This window comes from Cygnus olor, chromosome 1 (assembly GCF_009769625.2).
Source record: "Cygnus olor isolate bCygOlo1 chromosome 1, bCygOlo1.pri.v2, whole genome shotgun sequence".
NCBI lineage: Eukaryota > Metazoa > Chordata > Aves > Anseriformes > Anatidae > Cygnus > Cygnus olor.
Genome location: NC_049169.1, coordinates 27,292,853 through 27,319,716, shown reverse-complemented (window position 1 = coordinate 27,319,716; position 26,864 = coordinate 27,292,853). Strand labels below are relative to the sequence as shown.

Below are 26,864 nucleotides of genomic sequence, written 5' to 3'. Positions count from 1 at the left end.
TATTTACAGAATCACAGAATCATCTAGGTTGGAAGAGACCTCCAAGATCACCACGTCCAACCTCTGACCTAACACTACAAGTCCTCCACTAAACCATATCACTAAGCTCTACATCTAAATGTTTAGATGTAGAAGTTTAGGTCAGAGGTTGGACGTGGTGATCTTGGAGGTCTCTTTCAACCTAGTTGATTCTGTAATTCTGTACACCCCACTTTTTAAGTACTTCCACTGCAGGCAATTTCAGTATTTTTAGCTCCTCAGTGACTACCATGTGGCTGGGAACCGTAAGATCAAGGACTCTGTCTGAAAAGCAGGAAGCTAAAGAAATGTGGCAAAACTGGGTCCTCAAAGCATACTTTGAGGTTCAGTATGCACAGAACAAGAGGTTCTTTAGGAAAGTCATCAGTGAGATTAACAGAAAACAGCAGTCATAAAGAGCATGCTTGGATTATTTTAAACCATAGTATTAAGCACCTAAGTAATTATCCAGCTATTTAATTATTGTTTTTCAGAGAAACTAGTTTGTTTATAATATCGTATTGCAGTCATAAGAGTGCTTAATAAAATATTACCCAGAGAATGTCTTCCTTGAATTATACTGAACAGATATTACAATGAGTTAAATGTGAAATGCTGAAGTCAAAGTTAGAAAAAAAAAAAAAAAGTGATTTTGTAATAAATCTGGTTAAAAAAATAAGCAGTGTTTTAGCACTTCAGGTGATCTAACTGCTAATCTCCATTTGCAGATAACAGAAATCCAATATCCTTCAAGCAACCAGGTCAAAAGAACAGTTCAATAATTACAGGAGTCTTATATAAGAATCTGTAAAACACCCAGGAGCATAAGGCAGCTGAGGAAGATTAAAGAAAGTTTGTTTATAGATTTCATTTTTCTGCCACAAGAATCTAAATAAGCTTAAGATAGTGTGTTTTTTTGTCTATACAGAAAGTCCAAATGGAAAGTTATTAATAATAGTTCTGTGAAATGAGTCATATTTTGCATGTGTATTCAGAACCACTCAAGCTCCATCTTCAGGTGGAAGCTGTGCAAAAGATCTTTGTTAGTCTAAATAAAATGCTGTCTTTAACCTCACATTTTACTCTGACCTGTTGACTGGCCTAATGCAAAACTCATCATCCATTAATACATACTTATTAAGCATTTGTTCTCAAACTTGGTTTCATAAGCTACATTAGCATCAAAACTAAAATGATAACAAAGAGTTCTGTGAAGTAACTTATTTTTACATAGTTGTGTCCAAGCATAAAATATGAATCTTACACACTCCATGACTAGACTTTTTCTCATGAAACAGACCTAAGGTTTCTTTGTCATTAATGACTTATTTAGGGAATCAAGATATTGAATTATTTATTTTCAAAGAACAGTAATTTTTTAATATCTGAAAATGAAGGCAGATTATAGAAATAAGAGAATGTTATCTAATGCTAAAGCAGAAAAGCACTTTGAAACAGTGGTGGAGACTTGGGTTTGTGATACTATAGAGATAAAAGTTCAAAAGGCTGAAATATTCCCAAAGAATTATTCCTTAAAAGAGATAAAGATTTATGTCAAATCCATAAATTAGAAAACTAATTTTGGAAGAAACAGCCTCTGAATCCCTTCATGTTGCTACATATATCAGAGGGGGAGCCACCCTATACTGTTCCTCAGCAGCTGTGCAGAGGAACATCTTCATGACATAGAGGGGGCTAACAGAAGCTCTGGTCTTCTAGGATCTAACTTCAGAGAGCTGCTCACTAAAAATACTGTCCACAGATTTGCATGCAGCTGCTTTCTTCCATTGGTTTCTCCTCTCTCACCTGAAGAATGCAGCTGGCATGAGTACCTGCATTGCTACTAAATTAAAGCAATATCACACAATCCCCAGCTGAAGGGGTGTCCAACCATACCTGTTTATGCTCCACTTCTGAACTACATCAGAGCATTTAAAGCATGGATGAAATTACTTCTGGGGCAAGACGGCAGAGAACAAACAGGCTCTCTGCACCAAATAATTTCTTGATGTTTTCATGAATCTCTAAATATCAGTTTTCCATGCTGAAGGATCCCATCCCAAATACTTTGCACAAAGTCTAGTGTTATTAGGAAGACGTCATCATTACAGAGAGATTTCAGGACTCTCCAGAACCACCAGTATGCCTGCAAAGAGGTACTTCTAAGCCCAACCTGCTGCAGGCCTTATCAGAAAAGCCCTAAAAGCAATGAATGAGTCTGATACTTGAGCATAATGGAGAGGTTGGTTCACATGCTGCTGCCTTTGGAGTTGGATACAACCGCAGTCAGCTGCACTCCAACAGCAGATAATAATCTTTGAAGTGAGCCCCAGAGCTGGGAGCAGCTCTTTATTTCAGGGAACAGCTCTTTGAGCATAGATGAAACTACTTTCTTAATTTGGGAAGCAAGATGTTGCCAACAACAATTAAACAAACATACAACTTAGGTATCTGTATTGAATAATTACTGCTATCTTCTCCACTCTAGTGTTACCTTTTTTTTACTGTATTGCTGGATTTGACATTGAGTCTTTAGAAGTTCAAGGTATGCTTTCTGTCAGTAAAGTCCTTTTCAGCTGTACAGTCCTTAAGGAAGTGGTTCACTTATATCTGTATAATGCTTTGCACACTGGGGCCCTGATCTGGTTGAAGAAACCAGAATTAGCCAATAACTTCTGACAACAACCTCTTTCAGTCATGGCTGAGGCTTCTGAAAGTGCTGTGCTGCTGAGGTCAATAGCAATTCCTGATAACTTCAATAGGAGAAGACCAATGCAGAGGTCTTTCAGAGATCTCATCTGATGTGTGGCAGGTAAGTTTGTAAGTCTCCTAGACTTCTTTCTCTACAAATAAAATTTCTCTACAAATAAAGCAGTATGGAAGAATAGAAATTCATATGTGAATAGGTTTATTGCAGTTTACAGATTAATATTTAACTCCTAATTCAGAACACTTTAATAAGGGGCCTCCAAGAGCAATGATATAAGCTGAACTTGCACTAGATATTCAGTAAAGCAAAGAACAGAAATAAGGGTTGATATCCTACAAGAGCAATTGCTTTGAACTTGAAGCAAAGCACAAGCAGAAGCAAAACTGCTTGGAAAAAAAAATCCAAGTTATGTTCAACTAGATTCCTAACTGCATGCAGATATTGATTATGCACCCTACTGGACTTAAGCCTGAGTTTCTGACCCCTGTATAAGCTGTGCATTATTAGGCTAATATTGCCTCGTTTTCCAAAGTGGTAACAAATTAAATATCTACTCAGTAATACATTAAAGGAGATACAGTAAGGATTATAACAAACTTATTAAATTAATTTGAAATCTTGCAGTCCAAAGTTAGCTGTCTGCTAAATACAGCAAGGACATTATATGATTCGGAAACAAGTCACATTAATGCATCTTTCTTCTTTCAGTAAACTGATTCAGAAACTGAGCTTTTTACCTGGCAATTGCATCTTGTTTTCAGATCCTCTCTGTTAGCTAATAACTAGGATATCTTATTTTAACAGTGGCAAAAGCCTACTTTTCTGCTTTTAAAATATCACCATTTGTTATGAATTTGCCCTGAACCATAATTACAGGAATTTATTGTTATTATTATTTTTAATTACTTCTCTGCATTAGAGGAGATAATGACATTTTCAATGAACTTTTTGCACTGCACAGCACTCTGATGAAGTAAATGAGGCACTTCAAGTTTTCAGAGGAAAAGGATGTCTATTTTCATGTGGGGAACATTGTAAGCATAGCAACTAAATACAAAGCCTGGCTCAAAATTCAACACACAAGTCAAAAGCATTGATTTGTTACCCTGCCTTAACAACCTGCAGTACAGAAATAGACACAGACAATCAGCCTCAAAATGAGCAAGAGCTAAAGAAATATAAATAAAATATAGCAGTCACCCCTTATATCATGACAAAGTTATATATACACAGTATAATTTGAATGTTGCATATTAACAAGCTGTTCTATGTGTAGTGAAAACAATACAGTACTTCTTGCAGATTTCTGTTATACTTCCCTTGAAAGCTTTCTTTCCCAGATCCCCCATTTTGGACTGTTTCTCACAGCCACCACACAGCACCTTCCAAGGGGTGTTCACATTTTCTCCCTGGGAAGGGAGCTGGCAGCACCTGGGCTTCTCAGCAGCAGCCCCATGGTCCCACGCATGATGACTGCCCACACTCATGTCTCTGCATACCTGGTGGAGTCGTTAAGGGCCTTCCCTCTCCCAGGTACAATTTATGCTTTTTTCCATTACCCACTTGTGGATTTTCATAACACCTGAAGGCACTTCTGTTGAAATTGGCCTGCAGGCTCAAGAGCTATTGAGATGGCAGAAAAGAAAGGTTGATGATGAGCAAACAGGTGGCAACTGCCATCATAAAATGACACGTTTTTTAGGAAGCTGTATTAAAATGATCAAATATTTCTGCCCTTGGAAAAGTGATGGATGCCACTTTGAAACAGAACCACCTGGAACACTGCTTCACTATGAAGCTTATTCAATAGGCTCTCATTTATTTAATACAACACAAGCTAAAGAAGCACCACTAACTTTTTCCCCTTGGGAGATCACAGCAGAAAAACTGGAGTTCCATGGTATACTCCTTTACAAGAATTAAAATAAAATATATTTATTTAATTTGATTTTAAAGAATTTTGGGGGCTGTACCAAAAATACAAAATTCTCAACTGATTTCAGAGGAGTTAGGGAGTCACCATGATGTCCTTTGAGTCCCAGAAAAGCTACAAGCTACAAGAGCACGTATCTGCAAGGATGTGAAGGTGAGACGACACAGAAGTAATAAGCAAAACTCATCATTCTGAAAAAACATTGACTTTTCTCATAATGTGCAGAATTCTTGTGGAACGACTCTCTAATGTTAACATTAACTGAAAGGTAAGAATACTTATGATTATGAATATAAATTCAGTGGTTTTAATATGTAGAAAATAGTCAGGAAGGTTAGAAAAGGTTTTAGGCAAGGGGTGTGTATTGAAGATGCAGTAAAACACTGATATTAAAAATACCGGAGGAAAAAAAAATGAAAATCAGATATTAAAGCTAAAACGGATTTTCAAGCTCAAATCTTATTAACCATTAAGTTTCCGAAGTATTAGGAATTGTTCAAACGTACTGTCAATGTCTTTTGTGATCTAATTGCTGACTAGCAACTAGCAATAGAAATTTTATTGTCTCATTAATTAAACATATTTCATGAAAGATGTATATTATATTTGTTTAAGTCTTGAAGACTACCATTAAAACTTCACCTCGAAAAATTCTTTCTTCTGTGAATGGATATTTATGAAAGAACTAACGTGCACGATGCACTTCAGAGCTGTAAAGAAAGCCAATAAACCAAATGGCTGCATGCAGCCAACAATGGTAGCAGGGAAACTGGATAACAGTCTAAGAATATGCTTATATTCAGAGGAGCTTAATAAAGCTGTAAAGAAAATCCACTTTCATCTTCCAGCTGTGAAAGAAATCACTGCAGAATACAATACTTGGTAGTGTAGTTCAGGTTAAATACATTAATGTTGTTGACACATCGGAGAGATTTAGGTAGCACAGCTGAATGAAAAAAAATACAGAGATTCACCAATTTGTAGCATAATTTGAGACTCATTGATTAGCTGAAGTCATGGAGATTGCATTTCTAAGTCATCTAGACACTTTTGAGAAACTTGGTTTCCGTGCCTGAGGACCTGATCTGGGAGTTTAATTTTGAATGTCTGTCTTCTATAACAATAACAAACGGGTCAATTCTAACTTTCCCTTTCTTAAATGAAAGTGCAAATGTAATAAATACTGTATCGCAACCACCTTAACTGCAAACATATTAGTCGTTTGACTGCTAGGTACTAAGTATGAGGGAATCTTTATGTCTGCAGTGAAATTATTGATGATCTATTAGGAAGAGACAGATTAGACTCTTAGGTAGCAGATTTGGGGGGCCCTAACTGACTGCTCATATGCACATTTATAATGTCTTATGCAATGGGCCACTCCTCACAGCTTTTGACGTCTATGTACACTTCCACAGATTTACACATACACATAAAATATATTTTAAACAGGTATGTATTCATGTGGAGGGGGTGATATGTAGTTTTATATATTTTGTAATACTGAATAATAAGGAGAAAAATGACTGGCAAGAGGCTAGGCTATCTCTTCTAATAGAGTTTCTATTTTATTTTATTTTATTTTATTTTATTTTATTTTATTTTATTTATTTCTCTTTTTTTTTCATTTTTGAGAATAAATTCCAGTTACACCTCATTTCTTCCAAGTCTATGTTCCATGGAGAAGTGCTTTAGTATTGTTGTGTTTTTTTCGTTTGTTTGTTTTTAATCAATAGACATAATGCAGAGAAAGATGTTTCTGTCTGTGGAGGATCATCACATTTTTAAAGGAAAACTGCTGTTATCACAAGAGTGGCCAATTAACTGTAGCACAGCAGTGAGGGAATCACTTCTGAAATGTCATCAGCACTTCTTTTGGTAGAAAGTACAAGGCTTAAAATAGCCCTGTACACATGGAGACCTGACTTGGTATAAAGATTTCAAATAAGAGTACAGAAAAGTTTTGTATGCATTTTTGTTTGTTTTGTTTTTTCCTTTTATGTGTGTTCAATTTATTCACAGAGGCACAGGGCTTTAAAGAAGCCATAAAGATATTCTTTAAGTTTTTTTACCTATCATCCAAAATAATATTTTCCATAGCATTTTTTATTATTTTTAATAATAATTTTTCAAAATACAAGTCAGCACAGTATGTTAATCATACCAAGTCTCTGGGAAGTATCACTGGATAGGATGTTTACAAAATGTTTTCAGAGTTATTTTTCTTTTTGAACACAGGATGATTCTTCTTATTGTAACGCACACACACACACAAAAAAATGCTGCTTTTATTGACCCAAAGTAAACCTCAGCAAAGCCACATTGTTTTTAGTGGGTTTTGGAATTGGTCGTAGGTCTTTCAGTTTGTGGATGGCAGTTCTTAGCAGCCTGCAGGGAAGCTACATTTGTTTTACTGCTAAACTACTGTAGAAAACATTTTAAATTATGAATTATGAACACACAGCATCTAACATGAAATAATTTATATTAGATATGGAAAGGCATCACATTTGCCTTCAGTTGTGCCCTACTTCTACCAGTGAGAGAAGCAGAAAGCTGTAAAATGAGCTTACTGTCAGGCAGATCACAAATTTGCCCATACCACTTTCCTAAAGTGTGACTTTTAGCATCCCATAGTCATTTGTGGAGCAGTATTTGTTGTAGTAGGTGCTGAGCCTGCTGTGAAAAATGAAGTATTGCTGACATTAAAGGTAGAAGAGACTTGGTGCTTGACCTGGATATAAGAGAAGAGGACTGACTGTCTGGAAGGATGATCACCTGGGCTGCAAGAATGACTCAGTGGTTACCTGCTACACAAAGACTTCAAAGAGTCTTGTTCAATTTTCTCCCTGAGTATGGGTCCTTGGATAATTTTGAGCATTCATCATAAGTGACATTCATCTTTAAGAGAGAGCTATATCGTCTAAGTTAAGAAAAGTCTATCTTTTGGACAATGGCAAGAGAAAAGACCTCCAGAGTGTGATTCACGTTTCGACACCCTGAGATATGTTTTATAAAGGCAAGAAATTATTGATTTTCCTCTGGAAGTACTTATCTCTGGCCATTGATCACAGAGAGGGATTTGGGCAAATAACTTTAATTAGATGTCTAATATTTACATGCTAAAAATCTGGATCCATTCAGATATTAGTGGAGGCTAAGCCTTAAACTTTGAGAAACTGAATCTGTGTTTCTTTATCTCAAATTTTCACCTGTAAAATGTGACACCTTCCTTATGGTGAGACAGTGAGGAGTGAGACTTTAAAATTTATCTATGTCGTCAGAATGTCAGTGGGGGCCAGACAATTACTTAAGATAACTAGATCGGAAAGGATGCTGGAGACAATGAGCCCAAACACCAAAAGGTATGAACTGATTTTTTTTTATTCTAAAGCTATTGTTAACTAAAGCAAAAATTCAGTGAATAAAGTTTGGAGTTCAGATGAACTGGATCATACTTCAGGCACTCTATGTGAAATGTCTTAAAACTATTAATCTTAACATTTAAAGCAGAAAATCCACAATTTCAGTAGCATAAAGTGGATGTTTTGTTTTTGTTTTTGTTTGGAGACTAGATTCTCACTAAGTCAGTTGGAAATGGTTGTGGTAAATTCCAATTTTTTCATTCTTTATGTTTTAGACATCATAGATTGTCTCAAGATACAGTGCAACTTACTTCTAATTATTCAAATCCTTTGGCCTGTAACTGCAATTTGACTCTTACAACATTTTTTTTTCCAATGAAAAGGACACATTTCAATTATTTATGATTAAGGTATGATCAAAATGAGGAGTCTGTTATTCTTTAGAAATATTCCTATGATTTGTAAAAGCACAAATGAATGTTAAAAGGTCATATTTATCATGTGGTTCAGTTTTAGTTTCAGTTTATTTTGTCAGAAAAAAAAAAAAAAAAGACAAAAAACTCTCATTTGTTTTAGAAAGACATTGAGATTTGTTCTGGAGATCAGATCTGAATGGACCAGAGTTTTGGTCTGACCTCACAAGGTTTTTCAATGCAACAAACTCTGCAGGAAAATAACATAAAATATTAATGAAAAATTAGCATAGAAATAATAATAAAAAACAGCTTTAATTATCTGTACATTGATCCAAAATCACAATTCACAGAGCGAGTGTTTAGAATCAAATATCTCACTCGAATCAGCTTTGCTGTCATTGCAAGTTACACGTTCTGGCCAAATGATTTGCTTAGACTGTCTGCAGAGTTCATATGATGGACAACAATTTCAGTAGAAAAAGAATAAACAACAATTATCACATTTTGTCCCACCTAATGTGAAGTAGATGATGGAGGTGCAGTATTTCCAGCTGTGTTCTTTTTGCTCTGTTGTTTTCAATTTTTTTCTCTCTGCCCAATTTTTCATCTCTTTTTCTTTTCTCCCTTTCTATGTTTTGATCTCTTGCTTGTTTACTCTGGCTTCCAGCATTGCTTCTTATCATTTTTCTTCCTCTCAATCATTGTTTTTTTGTGATATTAGTGATATTTCAGGAAGATATAGTTCTGAGAACTATAGTTGCTGCTACCATGCTGCTGGAATGAATCCTCTGCTGCGGTTTCTATCCAGTTTGATTAAAAATCATAGCTATTGATTACAGCAATTCAAAGAGTACAATGGTAAATATGCACAGTGGGTATGATAAAAGCAAGAACCTGTGAATCCCAGTTCTTAAAAAAGTCAGAGTAATGGAGAAAATAAAACTTACAGATCTTCCTATTTAACCGATTTTCCAAATATTCTTTTCATTAAGGATAAAAATTATTTCCAAAGCCACCAAATCAGTGGCCATTTTTATTTTAATTTCTATAATCTCTGGATAAATTAACCATTCATTTCTTTGAACAACTCTTTTTAGGCAAACAAATGAACTTGTTTACGGGTCTGAAATCAAAGGGGTTGTCTTTGTCCTGGGTGGTCTTTGTCCTTATTTTCAGTCATAAGCAATTAATCCATGACTGTATGTATATCTTACCAGATGTTCTGCTTTAAACCTACAGTCATTTAAAAAGTACTCAAGCCCAAAACGTTATCCAAAATTGGTACACTTTCCAGGGCCAAGGGCAAAGGGCTAAATGCAAGACATAAAACAAAATAGCTCCTGGCTTAGAATCTTGTATTCTGCATTAGCCTTGAGCAAAATTTTGCAGTGCAGCTACTTAACCTACATGCAAAATTTCATAATGGGAATACCAAGAGACTTGTAGCTATAACCAGTACTACTGGGCACCAGTAAAATATTTCATTTATACGTCTTACAAAGCAATTTTTCTTAATCTTGCTGCATGAATGAAAAATCTCATCCCATAGTCTCCAATTCACTACCCTCCTGAATTCATAAAAAGGTCTTTTAACCACTGCTGTGATTTTCAAGTGGAAATAATAAAATGGCAAGAGTTAAATATTAATATTCAGTTCTTGCATTGTGTCTTTCTTTGATACCAATTACAACTTGAACTTCACCTAACTCAAAAAGACTGCAGACTTCACTCAATTAGCAGTAATAGGATTAAAACATAGCTTTGGAACTGAAGATTTAAATAGGAAAAAAAGAGCTTGGCAAATGTACACTACATGTACAAAATTAATCTCAAAATAAATATGCAGTCCTGGGTGAAATAAGTGGATGTGGAATGCTAGAGATGTGGGGGTCATTGTGGTTTGGTTTGGTTTGGTTTGGTTTGGTTTGGTTTGGTTTGGTTTGGTTTGGTTTTGCTTTGTTTGTTGTTGTTATTTTGTCTGCTTTCTTGACAACCTCTACTGGTTGCCTTGCTTTGAAAACTATCATGGCTGGAGAATAACAGTAAATTTTTCTTCCTTTAGTTTTATGGACACTAGAAAACGTTGCTGCTATTCACAACAGGTATTCTCCTTTGAAGAGCACCGAAGCAATTTCTGTCCATTACACTTTTCTCCATTACTGACTTTTCATGGTTCTCAGCTCTTTGAAATGTAAGCAATCCCACAGATCCAAATTATTGCATTCAAATAGCTGTCTCCTGAGAAAGGATAAATATGCCCATTTGCAGGTGGAAAGTGCCATGGAGACTAAAGCTATGTTTCTAGACCACAGTTTTGAACAGCAGGTGATTGAGAATTCTATCGCTAGAGAATTCTTGTATTCATTTATCCATGCCGAGTTGTTTGTTTTTTATTTTGTATCTGATTTTTGTGGGCAATGAATCACTTCATTTTCACTGTATTTTGGTTATCTGCCTCTACAGCTTGTGATACCTCTCCCCAAACTGAAGATATTTTCAGTTGATAGGGAGTACATTTGACTTCTGAGAGAAAATTGAAATGTCCTAAAAATTCCTTCTGTCAAATCAAAATTTGCTTTCTGTATCCTCTCTCAGAGACAACTATGAAACATTTACATCTTGTTTTCCTCATCAGAAACTTATATAGGAGCACTTATGAAGTACAGTTACATAGATCCAGAACCAGCTGTGAACCAGGACAGGTGGTAGTGACACACATATTTTTATTTCCTCCTAGCTAGTGGAGATATCAAGCCAAATATTGGGCATAAGTCTTTGTAGACAACAACCATATTCTTCATTTCTGGAAGAATGCACTTCAGGAAATACCTGAATATCACTAAATGCCCCTTTTCAAAAGAGTATAGACCCAGAAAGAAAATTTGTAAATAAGTGGCTGCATATTTCCAAAATCCAGCCCTAATATTATGACAGATAAGAACTCCCCAAAAGAAAAGCTTTACTTCCAAAAGTAAATCTGATTACTCAGGTTATTAATAACTAGTTTTTATTTAAGTTTACTGAATTAAAAAAAAAATGGAGGTGGATATAATAACACCAAATAAGAGGAAAGACTGTGTAATCCAGGTCACAACATCCCAGAGATCAGCAAAAGTTTAGAACAACTCAACTGGCAATAAAAGGAGCGGCAGCACTGTAATGGACTTAGAGATAGATACCTCAACTCATACGGGCTACCCATGGCAGCACATCAGAGTACCTTGTTTTGTTGGACTAGGGGTAATCATAAACAAATCATGACATCTTGACACTATTTCATTTGTATTTCAGTCTGATTTCAACCACCTGTAGAGACTATCCAGAGATTCCACTCATCTTAACCTCTTTGCCCCTCACTCCAATAAAAGAAATGAATCTGAAATGATCTATAAATTGCAAAATTATATAAATTTGATCTGGTTTGTTTTTCATTTCTTTTTTTTTTTTTCTTTTCATAGCAGATATTTTTAATGTTCTACCTATGAAACAGTATTTTTTTTTCCAAGAAGTGCTGGCCTCCAAAGTTCAAGATATTCATATAATGTACAGAAGTTAATTCACTTACAATATAGATCTAAATGAACTTAACCCTGTCTAGCAGTGCTCAGAAAGTAGACAGGCCATTTAGGTAGGCAGAATCATCTGTCATGGTAAAAACATACTAAGCTTTTGGGGATAGTTAGAAATAGCTTTGAAGGTAGGTGTGAGACCCATTGCCACCATTCCAGGGATTGTAAATGGTAGCTGAGACAGCAAAACTCTCCCTCGACTGAATTCGACAACTGAATGACAACATAGCCCAGAGGTCTCCAGCACATTCCAAACAAAACCTCACTATTGTCTTCCTTGAGTTACATTTTAAATGCCCCCTTTATAAAACAAACACTTAATCACCTTCTCAGATTTGTCCAGATACAGAATTGACCAACACATGAAAAAGTCAGGCTATAGAAGTTGATCTGGATAGATTTGGAACCAACAAATCCCACTTTGGTGGGGAGGGGAGAAGAAGGAGGGATGAACACACAACACAGAGACTCCAGCCATTTAGAGATGGTTGTCATTCTTCATGAAGATTAAAGGACTTGTAGCCCTGCATTCCTGTATTAATCCAAAGGCCAACCATTGTACAAGCTGCCAGAGTACAGGCTTCCAGACACTGCACTTGTGATCAGAGTCTTGACCTAAACAGACTCTCATTTCCATTAAGGATTTTTTCTGGCTCTGCTGTGGTAACTCTATATGGCAGATAAGCAACATTTGATTGCAAAGATCTTCAGAAACCATTAGTGAAGGAAAAGAGGAATAAATGAGGGCAGTTGAAGAGTCTCTTGTGCGATAGTCAGTTTACTTGTATATTAGAAGAGTATAACCTTTAGAGTAGTTTTCAAAATAAGAAAGCTTGTATAGTAAGAGATAAGAGTCAAACTGTTGGACAACTTGCACATCTGATTTGCTTAAGGAGATCTACAGAAACTGAGCAAATGAGCTAAGGCTTACAGAATAATGCATGAGGACACAAGGCTTTTTATTTTTAATATATTAATACAGTAGAAAAGAAAATAAATACTCCTGATTTTTCTAAGGGAACCATAAATACTAGAGGGACTTTGCCCCTAGCATTCAGTGATTTACATTTTTTTTTATAAAAGTCGGCGTTGGTTTGAAGTCGCAAAAAGAAGACCAACCACTGTTAAAGTGATTAGTTTTTCTCTGTTATGCCTGGGTCTAGTCTATGTCATCAGATTCTCACTTTTATGAGCAATATAAAATTCAGACACAATTTCCAGTTAAAAATGAAACCATTTCTGCTGGGTCTTCATAACAACCAACAGTTTCTTCCCCCCTCCCCTTTTTTTTTTTTTAACTCAGCAGCTATTCTGATATCCAAAGTGGCAACTAATTGCCCTGACAATTAAATGGTATTGCCACAGCACAGCCTTTACGCATTTGTCCTAATAAATGTCAGATGAAGCTCAACTGCTCACTTCAGCAGATGCTAATTTAGGCTGAATATCACCAGCTATTCAGAGAGAATTTTTGCTTTAAATAAGATTAATCTCACAAATGAAGTGTGGGTTTCTGTCTCTTTACAACAAAGGCCATTGGTTATTCATTAAATCTGAATTACAGGTTTAACAAACACTTGCATAAGAACCATTAATATCATCTGTTATATAATTACTAATGCAGTGAATAATACTTAATATCTCAACAGTAAGGTCTTCAAAATTCAATTACTATAGCCCTTGCCATAGAGACTAGCATGTCTGTTTCAAAGCACTTTTTTCCCTGGTGACCCTTCAGTTTGACTACTTCTTGCTTGGCTGCCATTTGTCAGTTCAGGACTAGTATAACTGTCAAGTAAAGACTTATTGAACTCCTAACTCCAGTCATGATTCCTACCTTTCCACTGAAGTCAACAGCAAGCTGGGATTCCTGTTAGTCCTGGGCCAGTATTTCATGAGATGTTAATCTGCTTTGCAAGCTAGTGAAGCTGATTCATTTTCTCTCTTTGGGGAAGATATAACTTTATTCATAAAATTGATATGCCTGGGAATGTTTGTGGGCACTGAGCCCAGAAGTCATGGAAGAGCCTGTATGTATGTCAGTAAATAGTTTACCCTCTACAAAAGCACAACTATTAGCAAAATGCCAATTATGAACTGTCCCAGGACCTTATAAATTCAAAACCTTGTTGAGGAAAAGCACAGGTTGGCACAGGCCAAAACTATGCCAGGAACTCTTCTAAGAGTTGCTGAGAGGATGACTTCAGTGCCTTGAAATGTCCTGGACATATGGACATAACTGTACAAGTGTGGACAGACATCTCACTGCTGCTCAAGGCTCTGCGCTGAGAATACATGGGAAGGAATCAAGAGACCCTGTGATTAAAGCATGACTATTTTGCTTCTTAGACCTGTCTTCCACAGTTCTTGTCCTCCTTCATACAAAGAATCACAACTCTTTAGACTGAGCCATCCTAACAGTAGACAGCTTCAAGTCCTTAGAGAATTGTTACCTCTGATTCTAATTTTGAGTCAACGTGATCCAGCATTAATGCTTTCTTCAACTGATGAAGGTGATGGACCCACTGAACTTACTCTCTCAGTAGCAGAGACATCAGTGATTTTCATATTATGGGAATTATCACACAGAAGTAGGTCAACAGCTGTGCTCAGATGTGAAGAGGTGTGTGCAAGAATAGACATAGCGAAAATAAAAAGGTCTACAAAAATGACAAAAATGATGAGGTATATGGAAGGAAGAATGGAGACTGTGGACTTTACACACTGTAAGGTTAAAAAGATGAAGTCTGTGAAGTTTGAAAAGGAGAAGAAGAGAAGAGAGACTATAAAAGTCTACAAAATAATGAGTAAGCCTGAGGATCCTACGCAGATCTATTTATTTCACACTTACCAGTATCTTTTGCTATCTATTCTACTCCTCCTCTTACCAGATCATCCAAAATGTGTTTTGCTTTCCTTCCCATTTCCATTTTCCTTCTCATTTCTGATCCCCTTCACCTCATTTCCACCTTTCCTCATCTCTATATACTTTTTCTCATGATATAAATATCAATACTAAACAAAAGGTTTTATTAATATCAATAATAAATATATTGCATTAAAAATAATAAAACTATAGTACATAAAACTAAAAACTAATATATTTCAAAAGACTGCCATGAAAAAATCTATGTACATTTAGTGAAAATACAGGCAGCTGTGCTGCTACATACTGTTTCAGCAAACAGTTCAGGAAGAATTAAAAAGCATAATAACCTCAATTACTTTACTTGCAGTAATTTGACATAAAATTAAATTTTAACCCTCAAGCATCAGCTCATAAGCTAATTTTAAAGTGGAATCAAAAAGGTTCAAGATTTCTATCCTTTCTCTGAAGCAAAACACATAGAGGTGGAATTCATTTGACTTCATGTGTATGAGAAAATGAAGATGCCTACATCCAAGCTAATTATCTAGACTTTTTTTCAGTCAACAGGGGGAAAAGGCACTTTGATTGTGCAATCCATCTTACTTGAATGTAAATGCCTAAGATAAAGTAGACAAATTGGGTCTTAAAAGGTCTGCTTGTCCCACTGCCCACAAAAAGTTACTCAGGCATCTAGTTCACATTTAGACACTTGTATTAGATGTAGGAGAGATCCCAAGGAAGGCATTTTGGACTATATAGACAGGTGGTCTATACTAACTTAAGTATCTGTATGTTGCTGTGTGCAGATAATATTTCATTTAAACAGGAGTTGTGGCCTACAGCAAAGACCTACCATGATATTACAAAGCCTGCAGAGACAGGTGAGATATATACTTGGATCTGAAAAGGATGTTCTTGGATATACAAAGCATCTTCATGCTTCCAAATGATCTATATGTGTGGGAGTGGTAAGATACTGTCATTCTGTTCTCCCTTTCAGGTAGTTTGCCTACATAAAATTTCTAAGACTATTAAAATTAAGCCCAAGCAGCTTTAGAACAACTATTTCAGACAGAAATGTAGCCATTTACAGATCTGCTCATGAGAAGCTTACATCCCAGACTCCTCAGTCTCCCAGGTCACTGAAATAGTATTATTCTCTCTAGCAGACCATACTGAAGTTCACAGTAGGGTGGGTACTTTAAACTGGTAAACAGACAGACCCTTATGCAGATTTTTTTCCAGTATATGCAGGCAAACATCAGTTCGGCCTCACTGAAAACTGTGGGAAAGTATCTATTCAATACATACCTTGTAGATGTCAGAAAACAGGTGAAAAGATTTTTAATCAGACTCCAGCTTCAGCTTCCAACCACTGTCCCCTGTGAACCTTTGCTGTGTATACTAGAAAGCCTGTTCTCAATGTTTTGGTGTCTCTGCATGTGTTGGCAGATTTTCAGCAGGTCTCCTTTAAACTTCAATTTACACTACTTAAACAGATGGTGATCCCAAAACCTTTCATGATAACGTAGATCTTTTTATGCTGTAAAAAAAATTCTGGATTCTTTGTCTAGTTCTTACCTTCTCACCATAGAATCCCAGAATGGTGTGGGCTGGAAGGACCTTACAGACCACCCAGTTCCAACCCCCCTGCCACGGGCAGGGACACCTCCCACCAGACCAGGTTGTCCAAAGCCCCATCCAGTCTGGGCTTGAACACCTCCAGGGATGGGGCATCCACAGCTTCTCTGGGCAGCCTGTGCCAGTGCCTCACCACCCTCACAGTAAAGAATTTCCTACTTTTTAAGTTTCCTACTGAATTGACTTGACACAGCATCTAGTAATGATCTGACCATCCCCTAATAAGCAAACCATGGTCCTATTCAAATTATTTCTACGTATATATTTTTATATACCAGTTTAATTAATTCATTAAGAATTTTTTTTAGCTGCAGTGCTGTGCTAACAACTCATTGTCAGTTGATCAAGGTCCTTGACTCCCAGGTCCTTAATGAAATTACAGGGTCCCAGGACAAAGTTCACCACCTTGTTATAGACCAATAGAGCTTTTCATTTTCTGGAGGTGCAGTTCTGTTTACTTCTCATTAAAATACACACTATTTAGTTGTGCTCACAGTCTAAAAAGACCCATACTACTCTACACCAGTGGTGTTTTTCTGCATTCTTTTCCAGTCCTCCAGAAATGACGTCACTTACACATATAAACTGTTTTCATTAGTTGATAATGTATTTATGTAGCAGTAGGCCAAGAACTCATTCTTGTGCTATTCCAAAGGACTATATCCAAACAAACAATGATCCCACCTTTCCAAATCCATTTTCACAACTGTCAGTTATTCAGTTTATTAATCCAATTATTGCATGGCAAGCTAATTTTTTTTTGCCACAGGTACTAATCAAACACCTTGAAGAACCCTGATTATATTATATTAACAATCTTACTTCTATCAACCAAATCTGAAATCTGATCAAACCAGATCAAAACTTATATTGATGAGATCAATTTTCCATAAGCCACTTTATCTTTCTTACATTCGTTCTTAAGCAAGTCCCATATCAACCATTCCTGTGCTATTTATGATGAATAACTTGTTAATTCTTATAAAATACTACCATGACAATAGAGTTCTTCCAGTCATAACACCTTATCACCAGTGAATATCTGTACTGAATGTTTATATGTTAATGATTACTTCTGTTTTTAGCAATGATAATTACAATATATAATATTGCTCTTTTTACCTAAAAGATGCCAGTGGTCATTACAAAGGACATGCACAATCCTCCACCCACACAGTATATCACTGTAAACAGAGGCATGCCATGGAGAAGGGAGAGGCTGGAGAAAGTGTATATATGTACATGTATGTATACACACACATTATACATATTATAATGTATATATGCATTAGTATATACATTAATAGATATATACATGTGTACATTTTATGTATATAAAATATATATAATACATATATAATATATACATTATATTTTTTTTCTAATGTAACCTCCACTTAAAAGTATCCATTAAAGGATGTGGGAGGGAACAAGGTAAGTGATGATCGAAGACACTACAAAATTAGTTTGCTTTGTCTGTTTGCTTCGAGAAGAAAGGACACTAACATTTCCACCAAAACTAATATTTGATAAAAGCCATTCCTAAAGAAAATTATTTTTCATTTAAAAGGTGTTGCTAGTCATTATCCAAGCTGAACTTTGACTAGGATATTGGAACACTCTTCAGAAAAGGGCAGCAGGGTGTAATCACGAACAGTGGGAACCTGGCCTTTTCCTACTGACTGAAGGATGGCATTTCTCACCACACGTTGCCCTTCACCTCATCTGTCATTCATTCAAGAGCAGAAGTCACACTTTTCGAGTCACAAATGCCATCCTACATTCCTCTGGATTTTCTTACGCAATCTCTAGTCCAGATGTTTGCTAAAGCCAAGGTTGCTTTGTTTATATGGCTTGTAGGTACTGCAGGAGAAAATCTGACATCTCTTTAATTACCCCTGACACTTCTAGAGGTCGATTCACCTTTCTGGAGAGTATAAGTAACTGTCCTTTATCAAAACAGAAATTAATCAGGATGCTGGTTTTGTGTCACAAGAAGAGGCCTCAGAACGAATCAAATTCTGAACTGTCTTAGGCCTTTGGCACTGTTTTTCTAAAATACCAAGGGTCACCCTTTCCTACTATATTTCTGAATCCTTGATCTCAGTAATGTATCTCAATGATCTCAATGGTATTTGATGGTATCTCTTCACCCAATATGGATTCCTTATTAGTGCTGGCTCTGGGCTGTGAAAAACAGCATTAAGATTATTTATCATTTTACTGCCATGCAAATATGCTACACTTATCAGCAGCAGAACTTCTGTGCATGCAAAGAAAATGGGGGACTTTCAGAAAGGCATAATGGTCTGCCCTTACATGCTGTTAACCCTGAGTTCCCATCTTGGACTTTATAACTCCTCAGAGATCTATAATTCCTCTGTTCTTCCCAACAAATCCCTTTTCACCTTCCAGACAGCCAACAAAGGACAGATTGGCTTTGCTGTAAAGCCTCTGGTAGAAAATTTACTCAAACATAACTCTTCTACAGAGTGATGACAGTCTGTCCATAATGGCATGTTGTCTTGCCATAAATGGATGAGAAGAAATCATGTGTAGAAGTCAGCATGTCTATAGGAATATAACTTAAATACTTCTACTTAATTATGGATAGGGCATAATTCCTTGTCTAAATTCTGAAACCTGTCTTTGAAAAATTCCTCTGATGACCTGATCTTCTTTGAGTTCTTTTGGAGTTGTTGCTTTCTGTCTGCCCTGACTTGTGCACAGGAATATATTTAGTTTTTTCTACTATTTTTTTCTATTTCTGGTATTTCTCTCCAGCACTATATGACTTTCCATATCTTTTTCATTATTAGTTCTTCACCTTTTTTCCCTCCCCTCTTATTTTTTCATTCCATCAATCCTTCCAGTTTCTCTCTCTCCCAGTTCTTTTATCCTTTCCCTCTCCATATTTTCTCTTTCCCATTCCTCCTTGCTTTCCTTTCCCCACAGTCCCTTCCTTACTTTTCCTTCACCTTTTCCCATTTCTTTGCCATGTGATTTCCAACCTGCAAAGTGCTATCCCTGCAGGTTCTTGAGCACCCTTTCGTCACCACTAGCCTCTGCAAGCAGGCTCCTCTGGCAGCACAACCTGTCCCAGCCAACTCAAGGACTCCAAAGGCCCTAGGAGGAAATTGTCTTCCAGCAGGAGACAGGTGAGGGTTAGCACTGCCCTGAAAATTGAAGCAGGGGAGGGTCATTTTGCCAAAGTGGACAGGCTGGCAAGAAGACATGGTGCCAGATGCATGCTGCCTGATTTATTTTCCCCCAATTAAAGCAGCCTGTAGGGAAAGTAGCATGCCAGTATAGTGCATTGGTGTACTGACCCCTCTGAGTGCTTGTTAGCACTCACCATGCTCAGCATTTCCTCTCACTGATTGATAGGACAATACATATGTGTATGGCAGAGCAGATTCATTACAACACATTAGCCAGACAGGCAGACAAATGCCCACAGGGGCAGAAAAAGTCTGTAAGGAATAAATAAAAACTTTATTATTTTTCTTAAACTTCTTTTCCCCAGGCTACATTGAGGAATACTGGAGGAACAGGAGAGTGGAGGGAGCCCAGAAGAGAAAGGGAATGGCAAGAATTGAAGGGAAAGTTTATTAGCAGTCAGACAAAGGCTTAAAATATTCATTGTTGGATTCAGAGGTTGGATAGTAGCTGGCTCTCTCCTTATCTTATTATTTTCCTTCCCAGTGCTAAATGAGAAAGAAAGGGTCAATGCATCAGATATCCAGCTATCAGAACATTCCTGTTGTAACAGCTATGAAATGACTACTTGGCAGCTCCACTTGATGCAGTTTAGCATTCCTCAGTTTAAAAAAATAAAAACAAACTAGTACCAGCCTTTATCAACAGCTGCCACCATGTGGTTTCTGAAATACCACAGTTACTTCCAATTTCGACAGAAAGAAATATGGTGGCATCACCTGATCTGTTCAGGAATGTTTTTTAAACATAAGTTCCACAGTGCACAGCTCACAAGAGATGGTGTGGCTGACGAGAGGCTGCTCTGCAACCCTGCACCTGCCCTGTTGAGGCAGAGGAGCAAGCAGCCCATGCAATGCTGCCCCGACACCTGTGTACAGAACCATGACCACTGTACCAAGCCACTTCCCCACAGCTCTTCCTTGGACGTGGAACTCCAGACCTCAACCCTGGACCACCCCAGGCTGTCAACAGCAGTGCTTGAAAACATACATTCATGAACGGCTGACGCTAAAAAACATCTGCCAGACATAGATCTACCAGGAGGCAGCATTCCCCCTCTCCGCGTGTCATGAGAAGCTGCCTGCCCTTCCAGGGGGCATGGAAGCATTCAGCCCCACTCCTGCTCTCTAGCTGCTCCCTGGAAGCACTGTGTGATGCTGAAAGAAACCTCCAGAGCCATTCCACTATCCAAGGGGAGGATGAAGTGTGTTGTCAGCCTTAGATCATTAGAGAGCTGATCCTGAGATTAATGATTCAAGGAGTGTACAAGACCTAGTTAGTTAATAACCCAGCATTTGCTTGCCCTACATAATTTTTAGAAAATGTTAACCCCAACAGTGCTACCCCTCATCTCCCTCCCGGATTTCATTTAGGTGCACTTCAAAATGAGATAATTATGTTACAATTAAGAATAGCTTTGTGCAGATAACACAACATTCAGAAATAGGTTTTGTAAATGTCTGTTGATAATATAGGTACCTCTGAGATTGCTGGAGCTTTGTCTGATGAAAAGTGTGTTCCCAGTGGAAAAAAGCCATTGAACCCAGGATACTGTGAAACTGGCATATGGCACTGTGAATAACGTGCATGGGCTTCTTCTTGAGGGTATTTGTCTGTCCACTCTTGATCCCGTAGCTTTCCTCTGAGCTGAAACTGTAGTCCAGTCAGTGCCTGCAGCATTGCTTTATTTCTTCCCTTTCCACTATTAGCAGAGCTGAAAAAATCACTATAAAACACACACACAAAAAAATAGAAGCAGCAATTTAATTTCTTGCACAATGTACCTCTACTACTGCAAGAGAAAAAAAAATCCTTAAATATAATACCAAATTAATGTTATGGTTATAGGGCACCCATAAGGACACAATCCCTAACATACCACTAAAAAAAAAAAAAAAAAAAAAAAAAAAGATGAGAAGAAACAGTTGGCATTCAGTTAACAATCATGTTTGGAGGTTTGTGACTGACTTTGTTATTCCAAGGGAAGCCAGGTACCAGTCTCTTGGGATTAGGTACAAAGGCGAGAAAAAAGTGGACATGTATGAATCTCAAAGGTGACTGCTGGGTTAATAAAACAGCCTGTTTTCTGTTCACCCACTCTTCCTCTCAGTGTGCAAGTACATTAAAATATGTCAAAAGGAAAGCCATTTGCTGGAGAAAAATAATTCAGCTAAAAGTCAAAATTTCCAGCTGGTATATTGCCTTGGTGTGTGCAAGTGCGCTAACAAAGTGACCGACACTTCTCACTGGATGAAAGTTGGTATCCTCATTAAAGTAGAAACAAACACTTGAAAACAGGAACAACTGCCAGTTAAAAAAAAAAAAAAAAAGAAAAAAAAAAAAGACTACAATTGATATGAGAAACCTTCATTTTTCCACATTCTGTTTCCTACTTGTTCTATAACAGATACAAAATATATTTAAGTAAACTCTTGAAAAGTAGTGAAGGTAAAACTGATTCTGTATGCAGTAACCACTCCTGTTTGCTGGAGGAATTGCATTGATAACAACCATCCACATTATCATTCTATGTTTAGAAGAAGAAATATTTCCACAGTCCAGTTTCTAAACAGTCACGTATAACACAAGGATTGGTTCCTGCAAAGAGTAACCCTTTCAAAAAATGAATAGCTCAGGGGAAGAAAACTTCATATCAGAATTACTCATGTTAGAAAGGGTTTGTAGGATCAGCCTCCAACCATTTAAAATAATAGCACATTTAAACTGGTGTGTACTGCCTTTGCCCTCAGGAAACAAAATAAGGCTTGAGAACTATCACTAATTCACTGCAGTGTAAGCATTTATGCAATATGAACAACATGAGACAGGAGATCTCCTGGTCCACATGCTGGGAGAAAGCACTATCAGATAAACAGAAAGAAAAATGAGGGAAGTGGTACACAAAGATGTGAGCTGGCCTTTTGTTTATTAACTGCTACATGATTTTCTCGGGGGGGGGGGGGGGGGGGGGGAGAGAAAAAGAAAGAAAAAAAAAATCTCTACTGACTGCAGAGTATGTTACAATGAACAGTCTGAAAAGCAGAGTCACAGGAATGGACAAAGTTAGAAGGGACTTCTAAGGATGGAGACCCGAGAGCCTTCCCAGACACCCTCACAATAGTTTTTTTTTTTTTGTCACTTGTCAGACTGGAATTTCCCCTGTTTCAGTTTGTGCCCATTGACTCATGGCCTGTCCCCAGGCACCACCAGGAAGAGTCTGGCTCACAGCCTCTCCCTGTAGCTTACTTGCTCCAAGCCCTTCAGCATCTTCACAGCCCTTTGCTGACTCCTTTGCATCCACGTCCTCCTCATACTGCAGAACCCTGGACTGGGCCCAGTCCTCCAGCTGTGGCCTTCCCAGTGCTGAGCAGAGGAGTAGGATCACACCCTCAACCTGCAGGTGATATGATGCTGCTCCTGGTGGAGCCCAGAAGAGGCTGCTGGCCTGCCTTGCTGTACAGGTTCATTGCTCACCCACTGTCCTCCACCAGGACCCCCAGGGCGTTCTCTGCAGGGCTCCTTCCCAGCCAGTCGTCCCCCAGCCTGCACCAGCACATACACTTATTCCTCCCCAGGGGCACAAGTTGCCATTGACTTTTTGTTGAACTTCTTGATATTTCTGTCAGCCTGTTTTTCCAGATTCTCACTCTGAAGGTCTGCACAACCATCTGGTATAATGACCACTCATCCCAGTTCTCTGTTGTCTGCAAGCTTGCAGTCTGTCCCATCATCTGAGCCATTAACAGAGATTTTAAGCAACATTGGACCCAATATTGACTCCTAGGGGTCACTATTAGTTACTGGCATGCCAGGTTGGCTTTGTGCCACTGATCATAGCCCTTTGAGCCCAGCATTTCTGTCAGTTTTGAATGCATTTCATTATCTACGCTAGTCCATACTTCCGTTTGTCTACATAGATTTTCAGGAAGCAGCTTCAAAGATCTTATTAAAGTAAAACTAAAAAATCCACTGTTCTCCTCTTGTTTACCAAGCTTGTCATGTCACTATCAGGCTATCGGGCTGGTTCAGCATGATTTTGCATTTTCCTTAGTCTTCATTTTGCTGTTCATATACCTGTAGAAACTCTTCATGCTGTTTTTCATGTTTTTCATGTCCCTCTCCAGATTCAATGTAAAATGGAACTTATGAACTTAGCCAATATTTCAGAGTATATCAACAGGATTTTTTTTAATTTGCATTGTCTTTCTGCTGCTTAGAATTTTTTCTCCTATTATGAAAATGCCTGCTTAGTTTTTGTTTGTTTGGTTTTTTTAAAGTGAATTTTACAAACCTGTTAAACCATAATAGCCATTAAGCATCTGTTATGAGCTAGCATGTCGATACATATCCAAACACATAGCAAAAAATTTTAAGCATTATATAGAATGTTTTTGGTGGTAACTGCAGCATCAGTGGAGAAGAACAAAGCCTTTAAGATCTTTTCTTCTGATCAAGGCTTTGCCAATGAATTTCTTACTGGCTAATATGCACTAATAAACGTCACGTCTAAAATTTATTCCAGCAATGTTGACCTCTGCAATTCTGCACTGAGCAATGTCTGAGTGTCCAGAATAAATGTCAGGACAAGGACCTGGCTTTATTCTTTCAGATCTGCTGAGACTGATGTAAATACGTCGCAAGGACTACATCACTGCTTCACAGAGAAGCCTCTTCTAGTAGATACAAGCAAAAAAAGAAAGGTGATGAACAGTTTAACTAAGTCATCTGTGCTGATTCAGGAATAAAGAACAGAAACTTGCTATATATCCTAACTGCTGATGCAACTTCTTAGCCTCAAAGAGTAAATGGTTAGGTCTTTTGTACACAGCCCAGCCCTTGTGGTACTGGTAGATGAAAAGCTCAACATGAGCCAGGAATGTGCTCTTGCAGCACAGAAAGCCAGCTGTGTCCTGGGCTGCATCACAAGCAGTATGGCCAGCAGGGTGAGGCTGGGGATTCTGCCCCTCTGCTCTGCTCTTGTGAGACCCCACCTGGAGCACTGTGTGCAGCTCTGGGGTCCCCAGCACAGGAATGACAAGGAAGTACTAAGAACAAGTCCAGAGGAGGGCCATGAAGGTGATCAAAGGCTGCAGCACCTCTCCTATGAAGACAGGCTGAGAACATTGAGGGCGTTTAACCTCGAGAAGAGAAGGCTCCAGTACTTAAATGACACCTACAGGAAAGATAATGAGGGACTCTTTATTAAGGATTGTTCTCAACCTGAGCACATCTATCTTGTGCTCTTCTTCTTCTGTCAAAGAAAACTGAATTAGGGGGTGCCACTTGCACTTGTACCTGGTGTAATCCCCTCCAGCTTCAGCAGAAGCAGGAGCAGGACTCTGTATCATTGATTCTGCTCCAATACATTCCCTATACAATGCAAAAGATGGCAGGACATCAGATTGTGCCAATATTCTTCTCTGTTTCTGTTAGAAGCCAAGCCCATGATTCAGACAAAAGCCCAGTATCATGGCTGTCTCCTTTATAGGTGGGCGTTCAGCATCTTGTAGACTGTTTGTGCCTTGGCTTGGCAGTGCGGACACTGTGTAAAAGCAGAGTAGTGTGAGGGTGACTCAGAGTCTTTGATCCGCTGTGCCTGGATCAATGACCTGCTTTGTAGGCAAGTGCATAGTCAGCTTCATATTAAAGCTCAGCAAAAACCCAAGTCTTCCCATGTTTGTGGAAGGTCACCTTGTTCTTGTGTGTGAGCATGAGACTGCCTAAACCATGCGACTAGCTAGCAGGACTTCCTAGCTGTTCTGCAGTGTGAACAACTTCTCTTCCTTCCCTCACTGGCCTTCCCTACTGTTTAATCCAAACTACTCCGGTGTGGACCCCTGAGACGTTCTCAAATATGAAAATTGAGAAGATGGCTGTGATTACCCCTTCCTGGCCACTGCAGTCTTATCATGCCTGTTTGGTTGGCACATTTGCATACTAAGAACCTATTCTTACAGTCCTTTCACAAGCAAAACTCCCCATTGACTGGTATGTCTTTGTATTAAAAAATTTACTGGATATACAGAGCAGCAATTCTGAACAAAGGAGTTTAGCCATTTTTCTTTTAGTTATCCCTTTCAAAAATGCCCTAAGGCAGTCATCTATTTCAGTCAATGGAAGGCTGAAAATGTTCAATAAAAAAAAAAAAAATTCTATTTTTGAGCAATAAAAACATAAAAGACATCTAAAACCATAGATAATATTTTTGTACACATCGAGGACTATATTTCTTCACAAATCATTGACTTTTTTTAACTCTTTGTTTGCCAACTTTTTGCCTGGAGCAACATTTGACTGTGAAGAAATCCCTGCTTATAAAGGAACGAACACTTATGATCCCTTAGTTATGCTGGTTGGAGGATAGTTACATACAAATCCAATTTAGAAAAGACATACAAGGCATTTCAAGTATATTCCCCTTTATAAAAGTTTCATTTATCTCAGCACTTTTTGCAATTAAAAAAGTAAAAATCAAGTTAAACAGTACTTTAAAACTAAAATTCAACTTAACTTGCATCATTTGTACAATACTTTACAAATAGAATTCCAATGGAAACAGTATATATATATATTGTTGGGTTAAAATTAAAAATATATATATATTTAAGAGTAAAAACCTCTCATAAGAATTTTGTGTGAAGATTATGCTTAAATTAAAGCTAAATATATATTGGTTTTGAAATATTCAGTCAGTATATACAAAGGACATTAACTCTGATCTGTAGCAATGCAAATGAAAAAAATGCATATTTATGTTGAAGGCAGTTCCGTTTTTGTGGCTCCAGAAAAGATTAAATTGATTTTAAAAATTTCAATACCATTTATGTAACTCAAAGTCAGGCTTTTTATTATTATTATTATTATTTCTAGCTTAAGTAAAATATAAGATACAGAAATCCTGCAAAAAAAGTTTTACATTTTACAAAAGGGTATGGGAAAATAAGTAGGATGAGTTAGAATATGAAATGATGAAGATAATGAACAAGCAGGCTTACTTGAGAATTGGAAGGTTGATTCAGTAAAATAGAATTTCAGCAGTGTGTAAAAGGTATATTGGTGCAATAAAAGACAAAAATGAGAACTGGTCAAAGAACTGCATTAAGCTATAAAGGGGACGCCCATGA

At 37.5% G+C, this 26,864-nt stretch overlaps 1 protein-coding gene across 2 annotated transcripts in view; it reads right to left on the bottom strand.

Moving 5' to 3' along the window:
- Nucleotides 1-21,462, bottom strand: part of TFEC (transcription factor EC) — a 106,107-nt gene extending 84,645 nt beyond the window's left edge. For both annotated transcript variants that reach the window (XM_040550370.1, XM_040550380.1), the window contains exon 1: nucleotides 21,220-21,462. In XM_040550370.1, the coding sequence (XP_040406304.1) occupies nucleotides 21,220-21,420 (201 nt within the window). In that variant the 5' untranslated portion in view covers nucleotides 21,421-21,462. The remainder of the gene's footprint in view (nucleotides 1-21,219) is intronic.
- Between the last annotated feature and the right edge of the window lie 5,402 nt (nucleotides 21,463-26,864).